The following is a 17525-nucleotide window of genomic DNA, read 5'->3' as shown; positions in this document are numbered from 1 at the left end:
TATTCTGGCGAGCAGGGAGCCATTCTGTGCTGACACAGATAAAATGAAAATACACATCGGTGGCTTCTAATGATCCCAAGGATCAGCAAGGACGTTTCTATTTCTATGAGTGCTTCTTTCGAAGAGTAATGTGGTTTTTCAATACTAGTGAGACTCAGTCCAAGCATCCAGAGTATCTGGTGTTATCCCCAAAAATAGCTAACTCCATGTGTGTCTGTGACGAAGGGCAGTTTTCATCTCCGTTGCAAAGTTTTCCAATTCATGGTTTCATTTTGTGTATCTTGTCCTTTTTATGGTTTATGCTGTTTGCATATAATTTCCACATCATAAAAAAAAAAAAAAACTTGTACTAAAAAGCACAATTACGCAACTTACAACAGATTACGTTAAATGTCATGTTGACCCTGTTTAATGTATAACCATTAGAAGTCTGAAGTTTGTTTATTTGAAAGACTTTTCTCTAATAGTGTTTTTTTTTTTTTTTTTGGACTACCAGTAATCGTTCAAAATTGGGTATAAAAACTGTGGGATTATTTTGAGGACAAAGTTTTATTTACTTTTTCATTTATATTTTGTATTAACATTATTCTTCATCACAAATGGGTTGCTGTTAAGCAAATATTAAATTCAGAAAGGTCAGATTCACTATCATTTGAACTATCATTGTTCACTATGATGAACTATCATTGTTCACTCCAAAATTTGTTTTCCATTTAAAAAAATCTTAGCCATGTTTACACCAAACTATCTGTCCTTAATATTAAAAGTATTAATAGAATGGATTAATTATTAATATAGAACGATTTCTGAAAATTCCCTTTTGAATAAGCCCATGGAAAGCCAGTAAGACATTTTTAAAACTGATATTTTTTTTTAAGGTAGTGGAAATGTTATTAGTATGCGAAGGAGCAATGTGTGTATCTAGCATTTTCTTCCCCCAGTGCTATTTCAAGCTTTAAGCCCTTGTTTCTCTAAAATGTCCATTTTCGGTCTGAGATGATATCTTGGATTCGTGGCCATTCCGTGTCCCCAAACCTTCTCCACCTGTATCACGCCTCTGTACTTTTAATGGAATCCTATCAGATTTCCTGATGTTGCCCCTAGATGCCATTTGAAGACATTTAAAAATGTACAAAGTTTTTGGGTTAACTGAAATTACCACTTTCACTTATTGAAAAATATTTAGCTTCTTATTGAATGGGTTTCAAGATGCAGTGATTATATATGGCACGAGATATAGAAATCACAAATACGTTGTGTGTGTGTATAATACTCACACATTTTCATAGCACAGATTTAAGGGGTTAAACGGACATAAGAGTCATCTGTGAAGCAGAGTTTTCCTAAGGAACATTTTCCGAAGTTATGAATTCAGCTACTTGTTCATAACATGTACCACAGAAGCACCAACCCACAACCATTAATGTCTGGAAAGAAAAATAAGATTATGGGTTAGAATGCTAGTGACAAATTCCAAGCATGACTGGAATTCTTGAATTAGCTTCTTGTATGAATTGCAAGCTAAACGTAGTCATCGTGCCTCTTCTGAACCTAAAAGAATTTTGCTTAAAAACACTTAATTTCACAATCCCACACAGTCTACTGATCTGGTCCTTCAAATGACACAAACTTTGCGTTATACAATGTATACTCTTTAAATTCCCCTCACCCGTTCCCTGTTCTGACAGTGAATGTGTTAAACCTTCCCTTTAGAGAAGGTTCCAAGAGAAAGGCGCAAGATACTGTCACCAGCAAGGTACACTTACGTAATGGGTATTCATGACACATTAAGCTAAGTGCTGCCCTGTGTGTGAACATTTTGCTATTGCTGAAACCTGGCAAGGGCCTGGGAGTCTGCAAACTTCGACACACCACTCAAAGCTATTGTGGCCTGGTAATTAAATAAATCGATCCTCGTTTACAATGGCAAGGTTACTCTGATAACTTTGCTCACCAGCCAAGATTCCAGATTTAGTAAATAGATTTTTGTCTAGCATAAAATGTAAACTGTAGATAATGTCTAATAAGGGCTTATTTAGATCAAAATCGCCCCATTCATTTAAAAAAAAAAATCTCTTTATACCTCTTTGCTTCCTAGCTTGCATGTTCCACCCTGGTCTACCGTTTTGTAGAACTGTTTCACATGAATATAGCCACAGTATGAATCCAATAATTCACATGAAGTGTGACCTTGAGAAGGAGAGCTTGGCATCAGGAATTTGCGGTTTTTGTTGTTGGAGCTACATGCACCACAAGAGTGGTAGAATATTGGAAGGTCAGGAGAGAAATGCTATCGTTCTACAATAACCCTCCCCTCTCTAAAATAAAATAAAATGCTTTTATGAAGCAGATGGAGTTGTGTGTTTATATTTATTTTTTAAGAGTCACTTTCTACCTTCTGGTGTTTGTTAAATGGACTAGCGGATTCTGCTAACTTTAGCTTATCACAGCCCTTGATGCTGCTGCTGCTTGCTCATCTGATTACACTCCTCGGGGAATAAGGTTAAGGACGTGCTGTTGGTAACTAGAGCATTTTCAGGGCTTTAGTTTAGCAGATGGGATGCTTGGCTGTATCCATACATCTGTCTGCCTGCTGTGGCAGCTGAAGCCGTTGCTGTGTGTTGTGTCCTTTTGTTCTCTTCAACCCATTAGAAAAGTGACTGGGAAATAAGTGTTTTTTTTTTTTTTTTTTAAGGAATAAACTTGTTTTTTGGAGAGACTGATTTTAGTTACTTTCTTTATGGAGTGAGCATTCCCACCAATCTTCTCAGGTTGTCATGAATAATGCAAATGCAATATCTGTATATTTGCTATGATATATATTAAAATATTTTCATTTTTCTCTTTTCTCTCAGGAATAAAGATCCTCCCAGACACTACATGGTCCAGAAGAATTAAGAAAACATGGAATGACATGAGAGATTAGCTAAGGATTAACAGCTCTGAGAACAAACACCTCAGAGAGGTGAAGCACAATCTGACACTCGTGGCTCCAAAAGAGCTGTGTGCAGAAAACAAAATGGCGGATCCTGGTATGATGAGTTTATTTGGAGAAGATGGGAATATTTTTAGTGAGGGTTTAGAAGGTCTTGGCGAATGTGGTTACCCTGAAAATTCAGTGAATTCACTGGCACAACAAATGCCAATTGATCAGGGATTTGGTTCTTTGCAGTCCCCGCTCCACCATAACACAAGCAATCAGAATCAAACAAAGCTCACCCACTTTGATCACTATAACCAATATGAGCCACAAAAAATGCACATGATGGAACAGCCTAATAGATTGATGACCAACACTCCTGGAAACGGTATTGCCTCTCCACATTCTCAGTATCACAACACGCCTGTTCCTCAGGTCCCCCATGCTGGAGGCCAAATGGGGGTCTACCCTGGCATGCAAAATGACAGACATGGGTCACAGTTTGTGGATGGTGGCTCAATGTGGGCGCCCAGGGCTGTACAAGTGCCAGATCAGATAAGACCAACTTACCAGCAGCAACAGCAGCAGCAGTCGCAGCAGCCACCAACCCCTTCTGGACCTCAAGGTCCCCCTCACCCTCAGCACGTTCAACAGATGGGAAATTACATGGTTCGGGGAGATTTTTCAATGCAACAGCATGGCCCACTACAGTCTCAAAGGATAAATCAATTTTCACAAGGACAAGAGGGTATAAATCAGGGAAATATGTTCCTTGGTGGTGCCGGACCTGGTCACATGCCTCATGTTCCCCAGCAAAATCCAAACATGGGTCCTTCATTGCGTCATGCAGTTCAGCAGTTTCATCACCACCCTCCAAACACTCACCATGGAGAATCTGTTGCTCACAGTCCTCGATTTTCTCCCAATCCTACTCAGCAGGGTGCAGTTAGGCCACAGTCCCTTAATTTTAATTCTCGAAACCAGACTGTACCTTCACCTACGCTAAACAACTCAGGGCAGTATTCCCGGTATCCTTATAGTAACCTTAATCAGGGAATGGTTAATAATACAGGAATGAATCAGAATTTAGGCCTTACAAACAACACTCCAATGACCCCTTCTGTACCTAGATACCCAAATGCTGTGGGGTTTCCATCAAATAGTAGTCAAGGACTGATGCACCAGCAGCAACCCATACATGCTAGTGGCTCACTTAACCAAATGAACCCACAAACTATGCATACTTCACAGCCTCAGGGAACCTATGCCTCTCCACCTCCCATGTCACCATTAAAAGCAATGAGTAATCCAGCAGGTACCCCTCCACCACAGGTCCGGCCTGGCAGTGCTGGAATTCCTATGGATGTTGGAAGTTACCCAAACATGCCCCATCCTTCGCCTCACCAGCCCCCCAGTGGCATGGTTATGGGACAAAGGAATATGGGTCCCAGAAACCTGCCACAGAACCAGACCTTCATGGGTATATCTTCAACACCAAGAGAAATGGGTGGGCACATGAGACCAAATGGCTGTCCTGGAGTTAGCCATGCAGATCCCCAGGCAATGCAAGATCGGTTGATGTCTGGCCAGCAACATCCCGGCCATCCATCTTTTCAGCAGCAAATTGCAAACTGTCAGCCTCATCCATCTATGCACCATCAGACTTCACCACCCTCCCATTCTCGTCATCAGCCATGGACGCAACTTCACCAGTCCCCCCAAAACACCCCACAGAAAGTGCCTGTCCATCAGGTAAGCTCTGTTAGAAAGCCTGAACACTTCCAGGCATTGTGTGAGAATGTTTTCAGAGAGGATGTATGCATAATGTTTTCTTCTAAGGTTTTTATGTGCTGTGGCTTTTACAAACAAAAACAAAGCAACTTCCTGCTCTACATGCATCATACTCTGATTTTTCTAAGGTAAACCAACAATATGCAACAACAGGAAGTTGTATCCGTAGTGTTCGGTATGAACCAGCTGCATCTTTATGCTTTTTAAATTTTTATTTATTTATTTTTAAACTTGAGATTTTTTATGATTTTGTTAGAAGAGACACCATCAAATGCTTATGATGCATGGGAGCTTTGGTTCCTCATTTTAATCACAATAGGAGATATGCGTTTTTGCAAGAGGCTATTTATTTATGGAATGTGAAAATGAACTGGACACATTGGTTTATATCGTGAGAAGGCAATGCAGATTTCAGATTTTCCAGTGAAACAAACATTCATTTTTATTTTAACCCCCCCCACCCCCCCCCCCTTAAATTCTATTCCCTAAAATTTTGCTCTCCCCCACCACGTTTTCAACTGAAGAACTGATTGATCGGGGAAAGCAGAACACAGGTGGTCCTTCTGCTCTTTACACATGGCAACCACTGCACATGCGCTGTGGTTGCTATTGTAACTCCCCAGATGACACTGCTAGCACTGGCTAAGACGTATAGGAATGGCGTTTGGATGCCGGCAGTGAAGCAAGCATGGGAGGTTTTCCCTGCTTGGGATGCAGAGTGGAGGCTGTGAGATAGTGGAAATGAATTGGAGGTTGAGGCAAGTTAAAACCGGTTCCCTTTCAGTAACCGGGTTTTTGGTTGCACTGAAATATCTGTTGAAATTGTAAGCTCACTTGCCAATTCGAGGCAAACCTTAAGAGTTGTACACAAATTGTTAATCTGGCTGCTTTTAGTTAAAAGGAAAAATCTGTAATGAGACAGGAATATTTTTACGAACCCGCAACACACTTAATAACCACATATGGGGAGGTCGGTAGCAAAAATATAAAAGAAACCTTGGTTAAAAACGCGTACTTTTTAAGATGGACACAATTTTTATCCTGTGTCCAAAACCTGCATGAGTTTCACTCTCCTGCCCACTAACCTAAAGCTGACACCCTCTGATGATTGACTCAAAGGAATGCACGGATGTTCCCAGCCAGATCAGCTATCAGCAGTTTGTGTGAAACTGCTGCCTAGATTTGCCTAGAAACACAGGGGCTTTACGGTATTCAAAACCTTTATTATTTGTATATAATTATTACTCTGAAATTATTTGGGGGAAAAAACAAAAACTTAAGTGTTACTTTTTAAATGTTTGCTCTACTAGTAAGTTCCAACCAACTTCCTACTTATTACATTATGCCCCCTCTGTCTTCCACTGTATTTTTAAAGCACATGTTTGAGTCAATGTGTTGTGAATAAGTGGCATTCAGGAGAAAAAATGTCAACAAAAAAGTGCAAATTTTGGGGGAGAAACACAGTCGCATTTAATATACCCCATTTTCAAGTCCTTTTGTAGAACACACAATGGCGTTTGGCTTACATGGCACCGACTTCACCTAATGAAATTACCTTGCGTATCTATATTCTCTTCCAGGTAGGAATACAGTAGGTAGGCCTCATTGAGGAAGTAAGCTGCAGTTAATTGTCAGTATGTAGGCTGAATATAATGTCGACTGACCTCATAAAGACAGTTGTCCACTTTATTTTTAGTCCCTTATTTCCCATTCCTGTTATCATGGATATGTTCCCAGGAAATTCCAGGCATTTCTGTCTAGCGGAATGACTCTGTGCCTAAACTAAGGCTGTCTTGGGTAAGGCCTTTGGACCTTGGCTGTGTTATCGGAGAGCATTTACTTTGCATAGAGACACTCTAGCTCAAACGTGGCAAATGCTTTTCTGGTCTACTTGGAGTTAGCTTGTTATTATACATTTTATTTAAAAAAAAAAAGGTTATTTCAGCTGAATATATATGTGTATTTTTTCCCCTTTTTCTCTGCACATTCCACATTCTGCAACCGCTTTTTTGGAAAGCATGTTCAGAATCCCCCACACCCCATCCACTAAAATTGCAGGCCTTGAAAAACTGTCAAAGCATAGTGGTTGCGGTTTCACTGAAATATAAAAAGTAGTATTTTATGTTCGGTAACACGTTTGCTACTGAGAGAGTAAATGGAATAAAAGGATATTTGTTTTTCCTAGAACACAAATTCCTGTTTCATGCAAGAAGCGTTTTGGTGTGTGTTTAGGTCCATAACTTTGAAACCACAGTGTTCCCAGCGATGGGACTTATGTATAAAGCAGGCAGACCTGAACAGCAGTCTTACTGTTGGCTTAACCTAGGTGGTCGGGATTTTGAGGCGTGTTCATCCGCACAAGCTGATTGTGTACATTTGCAAGAGTATTGGGTGTCTACAAAGCTAAGGGGGTCATTTCCAGCCTTTAGTTAAACCGGCTTGTTTTCTTAGACTGCATTACTTAATGGAGTTTGATAAAGTAGGGTGGCACTCGAGTGCTCACCCCTTTTCTTTTATTCATTGTGGATTGTGTGACTAAGCACCCTTGTGAAAACGTGTCATTTGAATGATGGAAGGCCAAAGCATAGTGTTGCCCCTACCCATCTCCCGGACAAGTTTTATAAACTGCTTTTAAAACCCTAGAATTAGTTGTATTTAATGCAAAATAAGACCAAAAATTTGCAATAAATGTTCAATAACGTGTTTGTGTTTTTTTGTTTGTTTTTTAGATGACTCCTAAGATTAAACTTAGAATAAAATTGTTATAGTGGTGCAATACCCTCCTCCTCTTTAGGTCACCTTGTGTAACGGTTTCCAAATAGGGATGTTATTATCAGTTACTTTTTTTTTTTTTTTTTTTTTTATAAATATTGATATTTTTTAAGCTGCTGCGCTCCCTCTAACCACAGTGTTGAGGGAGATGGCTTAATATCTTGCTAAATTTGACTTCCTGCATTCTCCATAAAAATGGTGCTGAGATGTGAAATAAGCTCAGACCAGATACATTGCTTCATTACCCCCAGTATTGGACACTGTGGGACTTGTTGGGCAGCTGACCTGCACCTGTCTTACTGGTCTTGATGTCACAGGTAAACCGCAGGGAGAATTTGGTGCACTGTTAAATGATGACATGGCTACAACAAAGAATTAAAGGGACACTTCAAACACCACGACTTGCTGATACTGTTTGCCTCTCTTATCCCTTCATTTACTTTGCAAACGTATTATTGGTCCACCTCATAAGGACTATGCTTCTCCCTTGCCACGCAAGTTATTGTATGTCTTGCCGTACAGATCACAAGTAACTTTGGGTCCTGTAGTTTTCTGTGTGAATAAATGTAAAAGCTGTGCACACATACAGACTGCAAGTTGTTTTAAGCATTGTCCTTGAGTGTAGAGCGTGGTAGTGTTGTTAAATATTTTTTTAAATGCCTGCACTGTAATTCCCATTCCCAAGACGCCATCTTAGCACCATAATCACTGCCGATTTACAGGCTTCCAAAGCTGCAGCCTAGTGTCCAGATTGTCCTTGCATGATAAGTTGTCTATCTCCACTGAACTAAGCAGGGCTGTATGAAGCTGTGCTCATTGGCTGAGAATGTCATCGGGGGGGCTCTCTCGGCCAATACCCTGCTTAGTTCAGTTACCTGGCCATAGAAGCTGGATGCAGCGTTGTTATCTAGGGGACCTAGTTAAGTAGTCAAAAATGTTTAAAAATTGGTTTGAACGATTTTATTTTAAAGTAACACTATAGCGTTAGGAATACAAATATGTATTCCTAACGCTATAGAGCCCAAGTCACCGTTGAAGTGACTAGGGCCCCGTTCCGCGGTGCATATATGGTTAACCATTTATTTGCTTACCTTAATCCAGCGCTGGGCTCCCTCGGCACTGGTGACCTCTCCTCCTCCATCGAAGTCTGCTTCCGAGTGGAGCTGTATGCGCATACGTGGCCAGAGGCGCGCGCATTCAAACCCGCCCATAGGAAAGCATTACTCAATGCTTTCCTCTGGGGATCTTTTTTGATGCTGGACGGCCAGCGTCAACTAAGTGCGATTTACTCCATGTAAATCGCGGAAGCGGCCTCTAGTGGCTGTCAGGGAGACAGCCACTAGAGGCTGGCTTAACCCTGCCGTGTTTCTCTGAAACTGCTGTTTTTGTTAGCTGCAGGGTTAAAACTAGGGGGACCTGGCACCCAGACCACTTCATTGAGCTGAAGTAGTCTGGGTGCCTATAGTGGTCCTTTAAGAGGACACTCTTGTCACTATAAACAATACAGCCGCCTGAAGTGGTTATGGTAATTTGAGTATTTCTTTAATCTGAACCAACAATTGTGAATTTATTTCAGCTTAAAGAAGGTTGGTGTCCTTAATGTATTTGTATTCTTCAAAGTTAGGCTAGCATGTATTCTTTTGTGATGTCTTGTTTGCCATGCATTGTTAATATTTAGATGCCAGTTTGCAAACCTTTGCAAGTAATATCAATATGCAAAAAAACTAATTTCTTTCAACATGTATGGTTTTGTTGCCTTAAACACACTTGCAGTTATTTTAACGCAGTTGGGGCAAATTATTTTTCAATAAGAGTATCGATAACATAGGGTTGCCCCATATTTATTTGCCTTACGTTTAAAGGAAATTGCAGTGCTCTGACATAGATACTGGTCATATTCTGTACTGCAAGTTTCTATGGATCCAAACTCCAGCTGTTACTTGTGTTTGCGAGCTACATTTCATATATGCTCTGCTTCCTGTCAGTATGGTAATATATTTTTAACTCCCACTCCCCCTTTGCAGAGGAAAAGCCAGATTTTTTTTTTCTCACAGTCTGTAATGACAAATGAAGGCTCAGCTGCTTTCATATTAATAATAAATCTATAATTTTTTTTCTGATATATAATTTTTTTTTTTTTTTTAACAGGAAAACGGACTTAACATAAAATAGTTAACTGTTTTTCAGGGAACAGGTAGTCTTGTATACAGAAAACAACCAATCTGTGTTTAAGTAACCCTTTTTAATGCATGTAGGTTGTGTGTGTGTGTTGTTGGTTAAGAAAAAAACAAAGCAGATGTTTGCTCCTCTGGTGGTAAAGGCAGATAATTTAGCCTTGCGAGGCTTTACTGATTTGCATTTATTGCATATGTAAAGATTGTGCTATACACCTGAGGCAGTGCAACCCATGCCAGCATTATACAAATCATGGTCTTCACATTAGCCTACAGTATGCTGATTTGAATATCCTCTGAACGGCTGTATGCAGATGTCCTCCTAAGTATATTTTGTTTATTGTCCTTTAATTTCTTGTCCACTGAATGCTATGAATGGCTGTAAAAAAAGCAAGTATTTTCTCTTATCCGTTAAGTCCTTGACTTCATTAGTGCCTGTGGCACTTGGAAAGTTCTAGCCAATTAAATATTGTATTGCTTTCATTTTGGTGCTTTCTACTTTTAAATGTATTTGGGAAAATTCATTTTAATACCTAATTTTAATGACTACCTTTCTAGATCTTGAAGAATTAACCCCTACAATCTCAATTTGTGAGTGCTGAGGAATGCACCCATATCTTAACCCCGTGTACAAGTTTTTCATTATTTTAATGAACAAATTTAATAGTACATTCTTGTATTTAACTGCATTTTTTTAATGTTAGTGTTGCATTCTAGGGGTTACTATATGCCACTGGCATTTTTTTTAAGCACCCACCACTCTGTTCTGCTTAAACACAGTGATGCACACTCTAAACACTGTTGCAAATTTGTCTTTTATATAGATTGTATATTTGTACTACCTAAAGTTATGAATTTTGTTACAAAGACAATGCATTCCAGTATAGAACATACAAAATAGTTTGTTAAAGGCCTGTCGCTATATTCAGCATAGAACAGGACACACTGGGGTAAAAAGACTAGTACCAAATCTATAGAATAATAATAATTTTGTTTACTTCTCAAGCTGGGAAAGTAAAGACTAGGTATATACAAAACATGTATTTTACAGAACCTTTGTGGACACACAGTAGTGTTTACAAGGTACACACTTGCAAAATAAGTGTTAGGATAATTAAGTGTTATAAATAAATCCTAATGAAGAGAAATGCAGAATTTAGCAAATGATTGTGCCCCCCTGTGTTACACAAAGACTTGGCTCTAGAAAGGACTACGTGCCCTTGAGTAAGAAGTCTTTCCGTGGATGATTCCTCCGGTTCTTCCATCTCAGGTATGATCAGTTGACTGAGTGAGAGTAATTGGTACCATTCATTATCTGCTCACCAGGCCGGTTATAGCCAGTTCTCTGTGTTCGCATAACAATGTGAGTCAACCGCAGCATTCTGATTTGGTGGGTGATGGAGTCACCTGGCCTCTTCGCAAAGGTTAATGCGTTTAGAATGAAGGCAGTGCAGGGGTGGATCCACCCTTTCATGGCCAGGACCGAGGAAAGAATAAGGTTCTGCTCCATAATTTGCAGTTTCCACACAAACAAGAATCTCCAAGGTTAATCAAGCAATTTTATTTTTAATTAAAGTACACGACAGCTGCTTTGTAAACTGCTGCTGTGAAAATTGTCACCTCCCCATTACAACCTACAGAACAGAGCTGCTCGGTTCTCTCTCTAATGATTTGTAACTATTTTGTGCAATACTCTGCCTCCCCCATACAGGACTGAATTTGAGGGCACCTGGCGGTTCAAGGCACTCATCACATCTTACAGTAGTTATTTTGTTGTATAGGTCTGATTTAAGAGGTATAGAAATATTTGACATAATTTCAATAATTTCCTTCTTTAAACTGCAATAAATGTTTTTATTTTTTTTCATTTTCAGGCTACGTATCATCCGGGTACCATTCTTACAGTTTTGCACACTAATTCTTAAGATTTTTCTGCTTTGCCAGTAATCTGGTGCAGTTTGTATATTAGACTGCATTAAAGCTGTTAATGGCTAAAGCAGTCAGTCATATACTATTATTTTAACATTATTAATGTCTTTTATATGAAGTAGATGCATTAAAGGCAAAGGTACGAAAATTACGTTACTGTTTAGAGAAAGCAGGCAGTCTAAATGATTTGAACCCCCCCCTTAAATCCAGTTATTTTGTCCTTTTAATAATCCACCTGTAATTTTATATTGAACGGTCTGTTTTGTTTGTTTGAAACCTGCAGGAAGTAATAATTTAAATAATTTTTCAATCCACATGCAAAAAAAAGTTGTGCAGTTCTCACCATTGCCTGTTATTTGCCTCTTTTGAATCCTCTTTTGGCATTGGCTAATGAGATCTGTATATACGGTTTTCACATTGGCATGTGGCAACTGTGAGATTTTTTTTTGCTTTTAGCTGAAAATGGTGTGAGGTTAATATCCCAATGCGGATGCCAGTAGTTGGCTGTGGATGTATTGGCAACCATAGGAACGAAACAAAATTCATCAGAGAACCCCTCTGTTCTGATTGTAAATGGCAAAGCAGATTGAGTCAACAGAGAACAGCAGAATATTTTAGCAAGTCTCTTGCATGTTCCCTTTTTAGCTACTGCAGCATATCTACCTAGTGCATAATGTATATATCTCAATTACTGCACATATCTGGTGCTTCATTCTAACTCATTGATGGGCGCATTGTTGGAAAAGCCAATGTATATGCTGGAAGGTAGTTCTTTTTAGAAATAGTCAACTTACTTTTCTGCTGGTCTGTAACCTGTATTTTCAATAGTTCCATACATTTCCACTATTTATGGACTTATCATTGCCATTAGACTTTTGCACAAATCCCAATCGATTTGTTCGTCCATAGATTAGCAGACAACCAGAGGTGTAACTAGAAGCCACTGTGCAAAAATTGCCCTCCGCCCTCCTACATCCCCGCTCCCCCACACATGCAGACAAACAGATACACATACAGACACACACACATTCATACATGCAGAAACATACACACAGATCTATACATATAAACAGATATACAGAGACAGACATTCTCTATGACACACACACACACTGTTAAAAGTAAATTTAGTGACTTACCTGGGGTCCAGCGGCTGTCTCATGCTGATGGGAGCCAGAGCTCTGACTCCCTCCTGTGCGGCGCTCTGTTGGCTGAGAGGAAGTGACTGATTCCTCCCAGCTCTTACCTAGTCACTGGGGCCCGGTTGCGCTGTTAAAGTGCCGCAGCGCTGACCGGGCCCCAGGAAATCCATTGCCACTGTATGGGCCACCCGATGGGCTCCTTCAATGCGGCCCCGTCGGTTTTTCTGCACGGTTGGTGCTGCATCAAAATCCTGGCAGGCACCCCGGTCGCAGGGGTTGACAGGGCGACCGGGCCCCCTGGACTGACTGACTGGCCTGGTCGCAGCTGTGACCCTTGCGACCGTGGTAGTTCTGCCAGTGCAGACAACTGATTTTATTATAATTATAAAGCTTTTGACCTAGCATTGCATTGGTGACTACGGTTGAAACTGAAATTCTATTTAAAGCACACCTGATGAACCAACAGATTGTGGGGGAGGAGGGTCATCAAGCTCAGATTTAATAGGTTATGTAAGATTTTGAATGGTCATGTTAACCATTGCATTGAGTTAATAGTACATATTGCACTGCAAGGGTTAAAATCAGTTTGCATATTGGTCTTTTGCAATAGTGTATCTCGTGTGGCCTTCTGGTAAGGAAATGGTTAAAGTATGCTGCAATATTACGATCGACTGCTTGTGCCCTTCTGGTTGAGGCGCGGAGAATTTCATGTACCACTGATGGGTAGCCATGGCATTTCTGATGTGTAGCGACCATGTGTGAATGCCACTTAACTCTGCAGTACCAAACTTGGCCATCGCAGGTATTTATCATGTAAGGAGCTGCTGCCTACCTGCAATTTTCTGTGTGCATACACTTTCTGTGCAATATAGTTTTGCTACAGTACGAAGCCACCAATGTGTAGTCTAGTGGACGGCCCTCGGAGTCTTTACCATAGGGGCATGCTGCTAATGTCTTTACCTGGCACACTTTACAGTATATTTAATTTTGCGTTTAAAAGAGTTAGAACCCCTGCCCACACAAACTGCATTCTGGACCTCTTAATATAATATAGAAGTTTTTTCTAAATCTTAACTTTACAAAATAATTTATAAATTCTGATTGAATCCATAGAAACTTGAAGTGTGAAACATAGTGACATTTTTCTCCCTTGAATAAATAAATTATATATATATGTGCTTTTTTTTTGTTTTGTTTTTTTATACAAAATATTTCTGGATGGGTACTCCTCTAAATGGCATATTAATCAAGGGATTGTATCCGATCATACTATTCATGATCTTCTATCCGTATGCTACACATGATTTGGAAAACTTTTTTTATTTTTTAATGTATAACATCTGACACTAAAGCTGTAGTTTAATATAATTCTGCCACAGTGGGAAATATTCATTCTAGTTGGATACCGAAGGCTGAAAAGCAAAAACACTTTATTATGGGCATTATGAAATATTACAGGTTTTTAGAATGAAAAGTTGTATTTCTTAAGCTGTGTAATTTGTCTTTTAAGAGATTTTGCAAACTGGCAAGTTGTTAGAAATGGAAAATATTGTTTTGCATACAATGTTCCTTTGCTTATCAAATTGAAGACTTACACAGATACTTAAAGATGTTTTTAAGCACATAACACCCTATTTACCCATTTTAACCACCACAAGCCTTCCACACCTGCTTTCCTATGGAATGTTGGCTCAGCATGATGTGTGTTTTAGTTAAAGTGCTGAAGGGGAGAAAGTTATCTCTGTGCTCTAACTCATGTTATGCAATGACACAGGATAAAGTCTGTTATAGGCAACACCCTTATATTATAGCTGACGATCATAGGATAGAATAGGCCATTTAAAACATACCTCCTTTTGAACTAAACATTTTATCTTGTATTCCACCCTTGTTTACTGAAGCTTCGTCAACATGAATCACAACTTCATCATAGCAAGTGAAGTGAATAAAACCGAGAGGAATGCCACTTATTTGCTGTGGCATGTTCCAGGTGGAAATTTTCGTGTTCAGGACATGAAACAGGAGCAGAGTGTTAAATAACCTGACGTAGGCTGGCACTGTAAGCTCTTCCTAAAATGTGTATCCACTCATGGTTCTGTTGCTTTTCAATATCCTGTCCTATTCGGGAATCTAATATGTTGGACTGTTTGATACCATTGAAGCATGCAAGGGTTAATCCATCTCAATTTGTCTTCACTCTGTATTAAAAACAAGGGCTGGACATTGTCTATGTTCATACTGTTTTAATTAAGACGCCAGTGACGCTTTATTAAATTTAAAAATAAAAATGATACTTGAGTAAAAAAAAAAGAGAAATTTACTGGGTTTAGTTCCATTTTAATCCTCAGGATCTTTAGTTTTATTTCCAACAGTATTTTTTTTTTTTTTAACCTTTTTAATATGTTACAATTATATAGCATCAACCTATTCTGCAGCGCTAAACATTAGGTAAACAAACATTTAATTGTAACAAAACATGTATGTCCTACAGGAACAGAAGGTGAAGAGGGCCCTGCCCAAACAAACGTATAATCTGAAGGGCTATTGCTAGAAGGTCATTGATTAGAAAAGTTCTGTGGAATGGTGCTAGGATAAATACATTTTTTTTTTTTTTTTACTTTCGCTCTGCACTTGGGTTGATATATGGTCAGCAAAGGTTAAATATAAATAGATTTTTTGCCTATATAACTGTTTCTTAAACATGACATCCCCCCACCCCCCAATTTTCTAACGCTATAGTGCCCCTGTCCGTAAAATAAAGGTTTTACTTATGTTTTTCCATCACCAGTGGTCTCTTGGTGCCGCTCAAGCCTCCGCCTCCCGCTAGATCATACAGGAGGCATGGCCTTCTCCAGCTTGGTCTCCTAGATAAGAATTAGGGGTCTCCGACAACCCTGCAATGTAAACCATTAAAAAGAAACAGACAAAAATAATCTGCAATGTTTGACATTGCAAGGTAAAAGGAGAGGGCCACTGCACCCAGACCACTTCATTGAGATGAAGTGTTTTCTGAATGACTATAGTGTTTGTCAAAACACGTCACAAATTACCTCCCTCCATCCGTATTCTGGTTTAATGCAGACTTTTGAATAGAATTGTTTGGTAATTTAAAAGCTGAAATCGCAACATTGAAACTTTTTTTTACAATTTATATTATACTCTATTAGCCCGATATTGACTTGTGTGACTAGTAAATGTAATGTGAAAAATTCATGTAAAAAATGTTTGCTTTTGTACTGATATCCGTGAGTCATGTGATGTGTACCCTATGTATGATCAAATGGTGTGGATGTTGATGTTTCCTGCGCTTCCTGCAAAATGTGCTGGAAGTGTAACTACCACTAATCTCAGGCATGATGTTCCTAACACTGTGCCCTTAAGGTTCTTAATGGTTGGTGTGACATTGTGTTCACTACGCAATTTAAAAACCTGTCATTTTGAAATCACTGGCAGAACTTACACTAAACAGCTCTAATATTAAAATAAATATATTCTGTTCTTTGTACGTTGTTGCTGCAGGTTTTAGAATACTTCGTAAAGAAGTGGCTACAACAGTGGTGCTGGGGAGCAGCATACTAAATGTATTTTTGCTTTCAACAGACAGACAGACATCATTAACTGATCTAGATTACACAATCTGTTTTTTTTCTAGCAATGTGGGTTATTCTAGAAGATAATGCCGGGATAGCAGCACCATTGCGTAATAACTTTAGAGTCTTAACATTTTGTGACTAATCTAGAAGCTTTTTTTTTTCTTTTCTTTTTTTTTTTAAACGAAGTTCTCATGATGTAACAACCATATCCTGCCCCACTTCCTCTTACACATTTGTACTGACTGACCTGGAAATGCCTTCTCTTAGTCTATTGGATGGATCATATTTGTATTTTTTGGGGTTTAATAGTTATGCAGGTTGGTGATTTGGTTTCCCCCCCTCCCCTTTTCCCTCCTACTTGAAATTTTAAAGCTGACATTTTTACAGGATTATTTGTATCCATCCTATAGACTGTAAGCTCGTTTGAGCAGGGTCCTCTTCAACCTATTGTTCCTGTAAGTTTTCTGGTAATTGTCCTATTTATAGTTACATCCCTCCTCTCCTAATATTGTAAAGCGCTACGGAATCTGTTGGCGCTATATAAATGGCAATAATAATTTAAAGCTTGTCCCGTTTGAAGACATACAAAATGCTATGGCTTTGCTTTTGGATACAGATTTCTAGAAAATCCATAGATATGCATAGGTGTAAACGTATTCCATGATAACATTTAATTTGTAATGTGTAGTGGTCAGTGACTGCAATCACATTATTCTGGATTCCTCACAACAGAACTAATTTATACCTGATACTTGTTGGTATACATACTTCCCAAGTGTCCCTATTTAGGAGGGACAGTCCCCATTTGGGCCCCAGTCCCACTTTTTTATCCTAATGTCCCTCTTTTTCCAGGAGCGTCATGTTATGCCTGTATATTTTAACTGCAATAATGTGTTTCAAAAAACAGCTTGTTAAAATAAAAATAAGAAAAATTGCCAAAAACCACCTCAGAGCATAATTTTGAGTGTTTGAGCAAGATATCGGGGTTCTCATACCTCCCAGCTGTGCCTGGTTCGACCGCACCATCCTGAATTTGGGATGAGTATCCAAATTGCACTGATCCCACATAAAAGCACTTCAGCAGTGTCCCGTGGGGCCTGCCTGAGTACCTGTCAGGGTGATGCGCATGCACAGACCTGTTCCTCCCAATTTCAGATAAGCATGTCCCTTTACTGGAAAGTCCCCCCCCTTCCCGAATGGCCTG

The 17525-nt window shown here is 39.3% G+C and overlaps 1 protein-coding gene across 1 annotated transcript in view; it reads left to right on the top strand.

Moving 5' to 3' along the window:
• Positions 1 to 17525, top strand: part of CHD7 (chromodomain helicase DNA binding protein 7) — a 102744-nt gene that overhangs the window by 16297 nt on the left and 68922 nt on the right. Inside the window, exon 2 of the mRNA XM_063451369.1 lies at positions 2856 to 4672. Coding sequence (XP_063307439.1) covers positions 3020 to 4672 — 1653 coding nt within the window. The 5' untranslated portion in view covers positions 2856 to 3019. The remainder of the gene's footprint in view (positions 1 to 2855; positions 4673 to 17525) is intronic.

This window comes from Pelobates fuscus, chromosome 4 (assembly GCF_036172605.1).
Source record: "Pelobates fuscus isolate aPelFus1 chromosome 4, aPelFus1.pri, whole genome shotgun sequence".
In the NCBI taxonomy this organism is placed as follows: Eukaryota; Metazoa; Chordata; class Amphibia; order Anura; family Pelobatidae; genus Pelobates; species Pelobates fuscus.
Note: the sequence above shows the minus strand (reverse complement) of the source record. Positions and strands in the feature narration are given on the sequence as shown.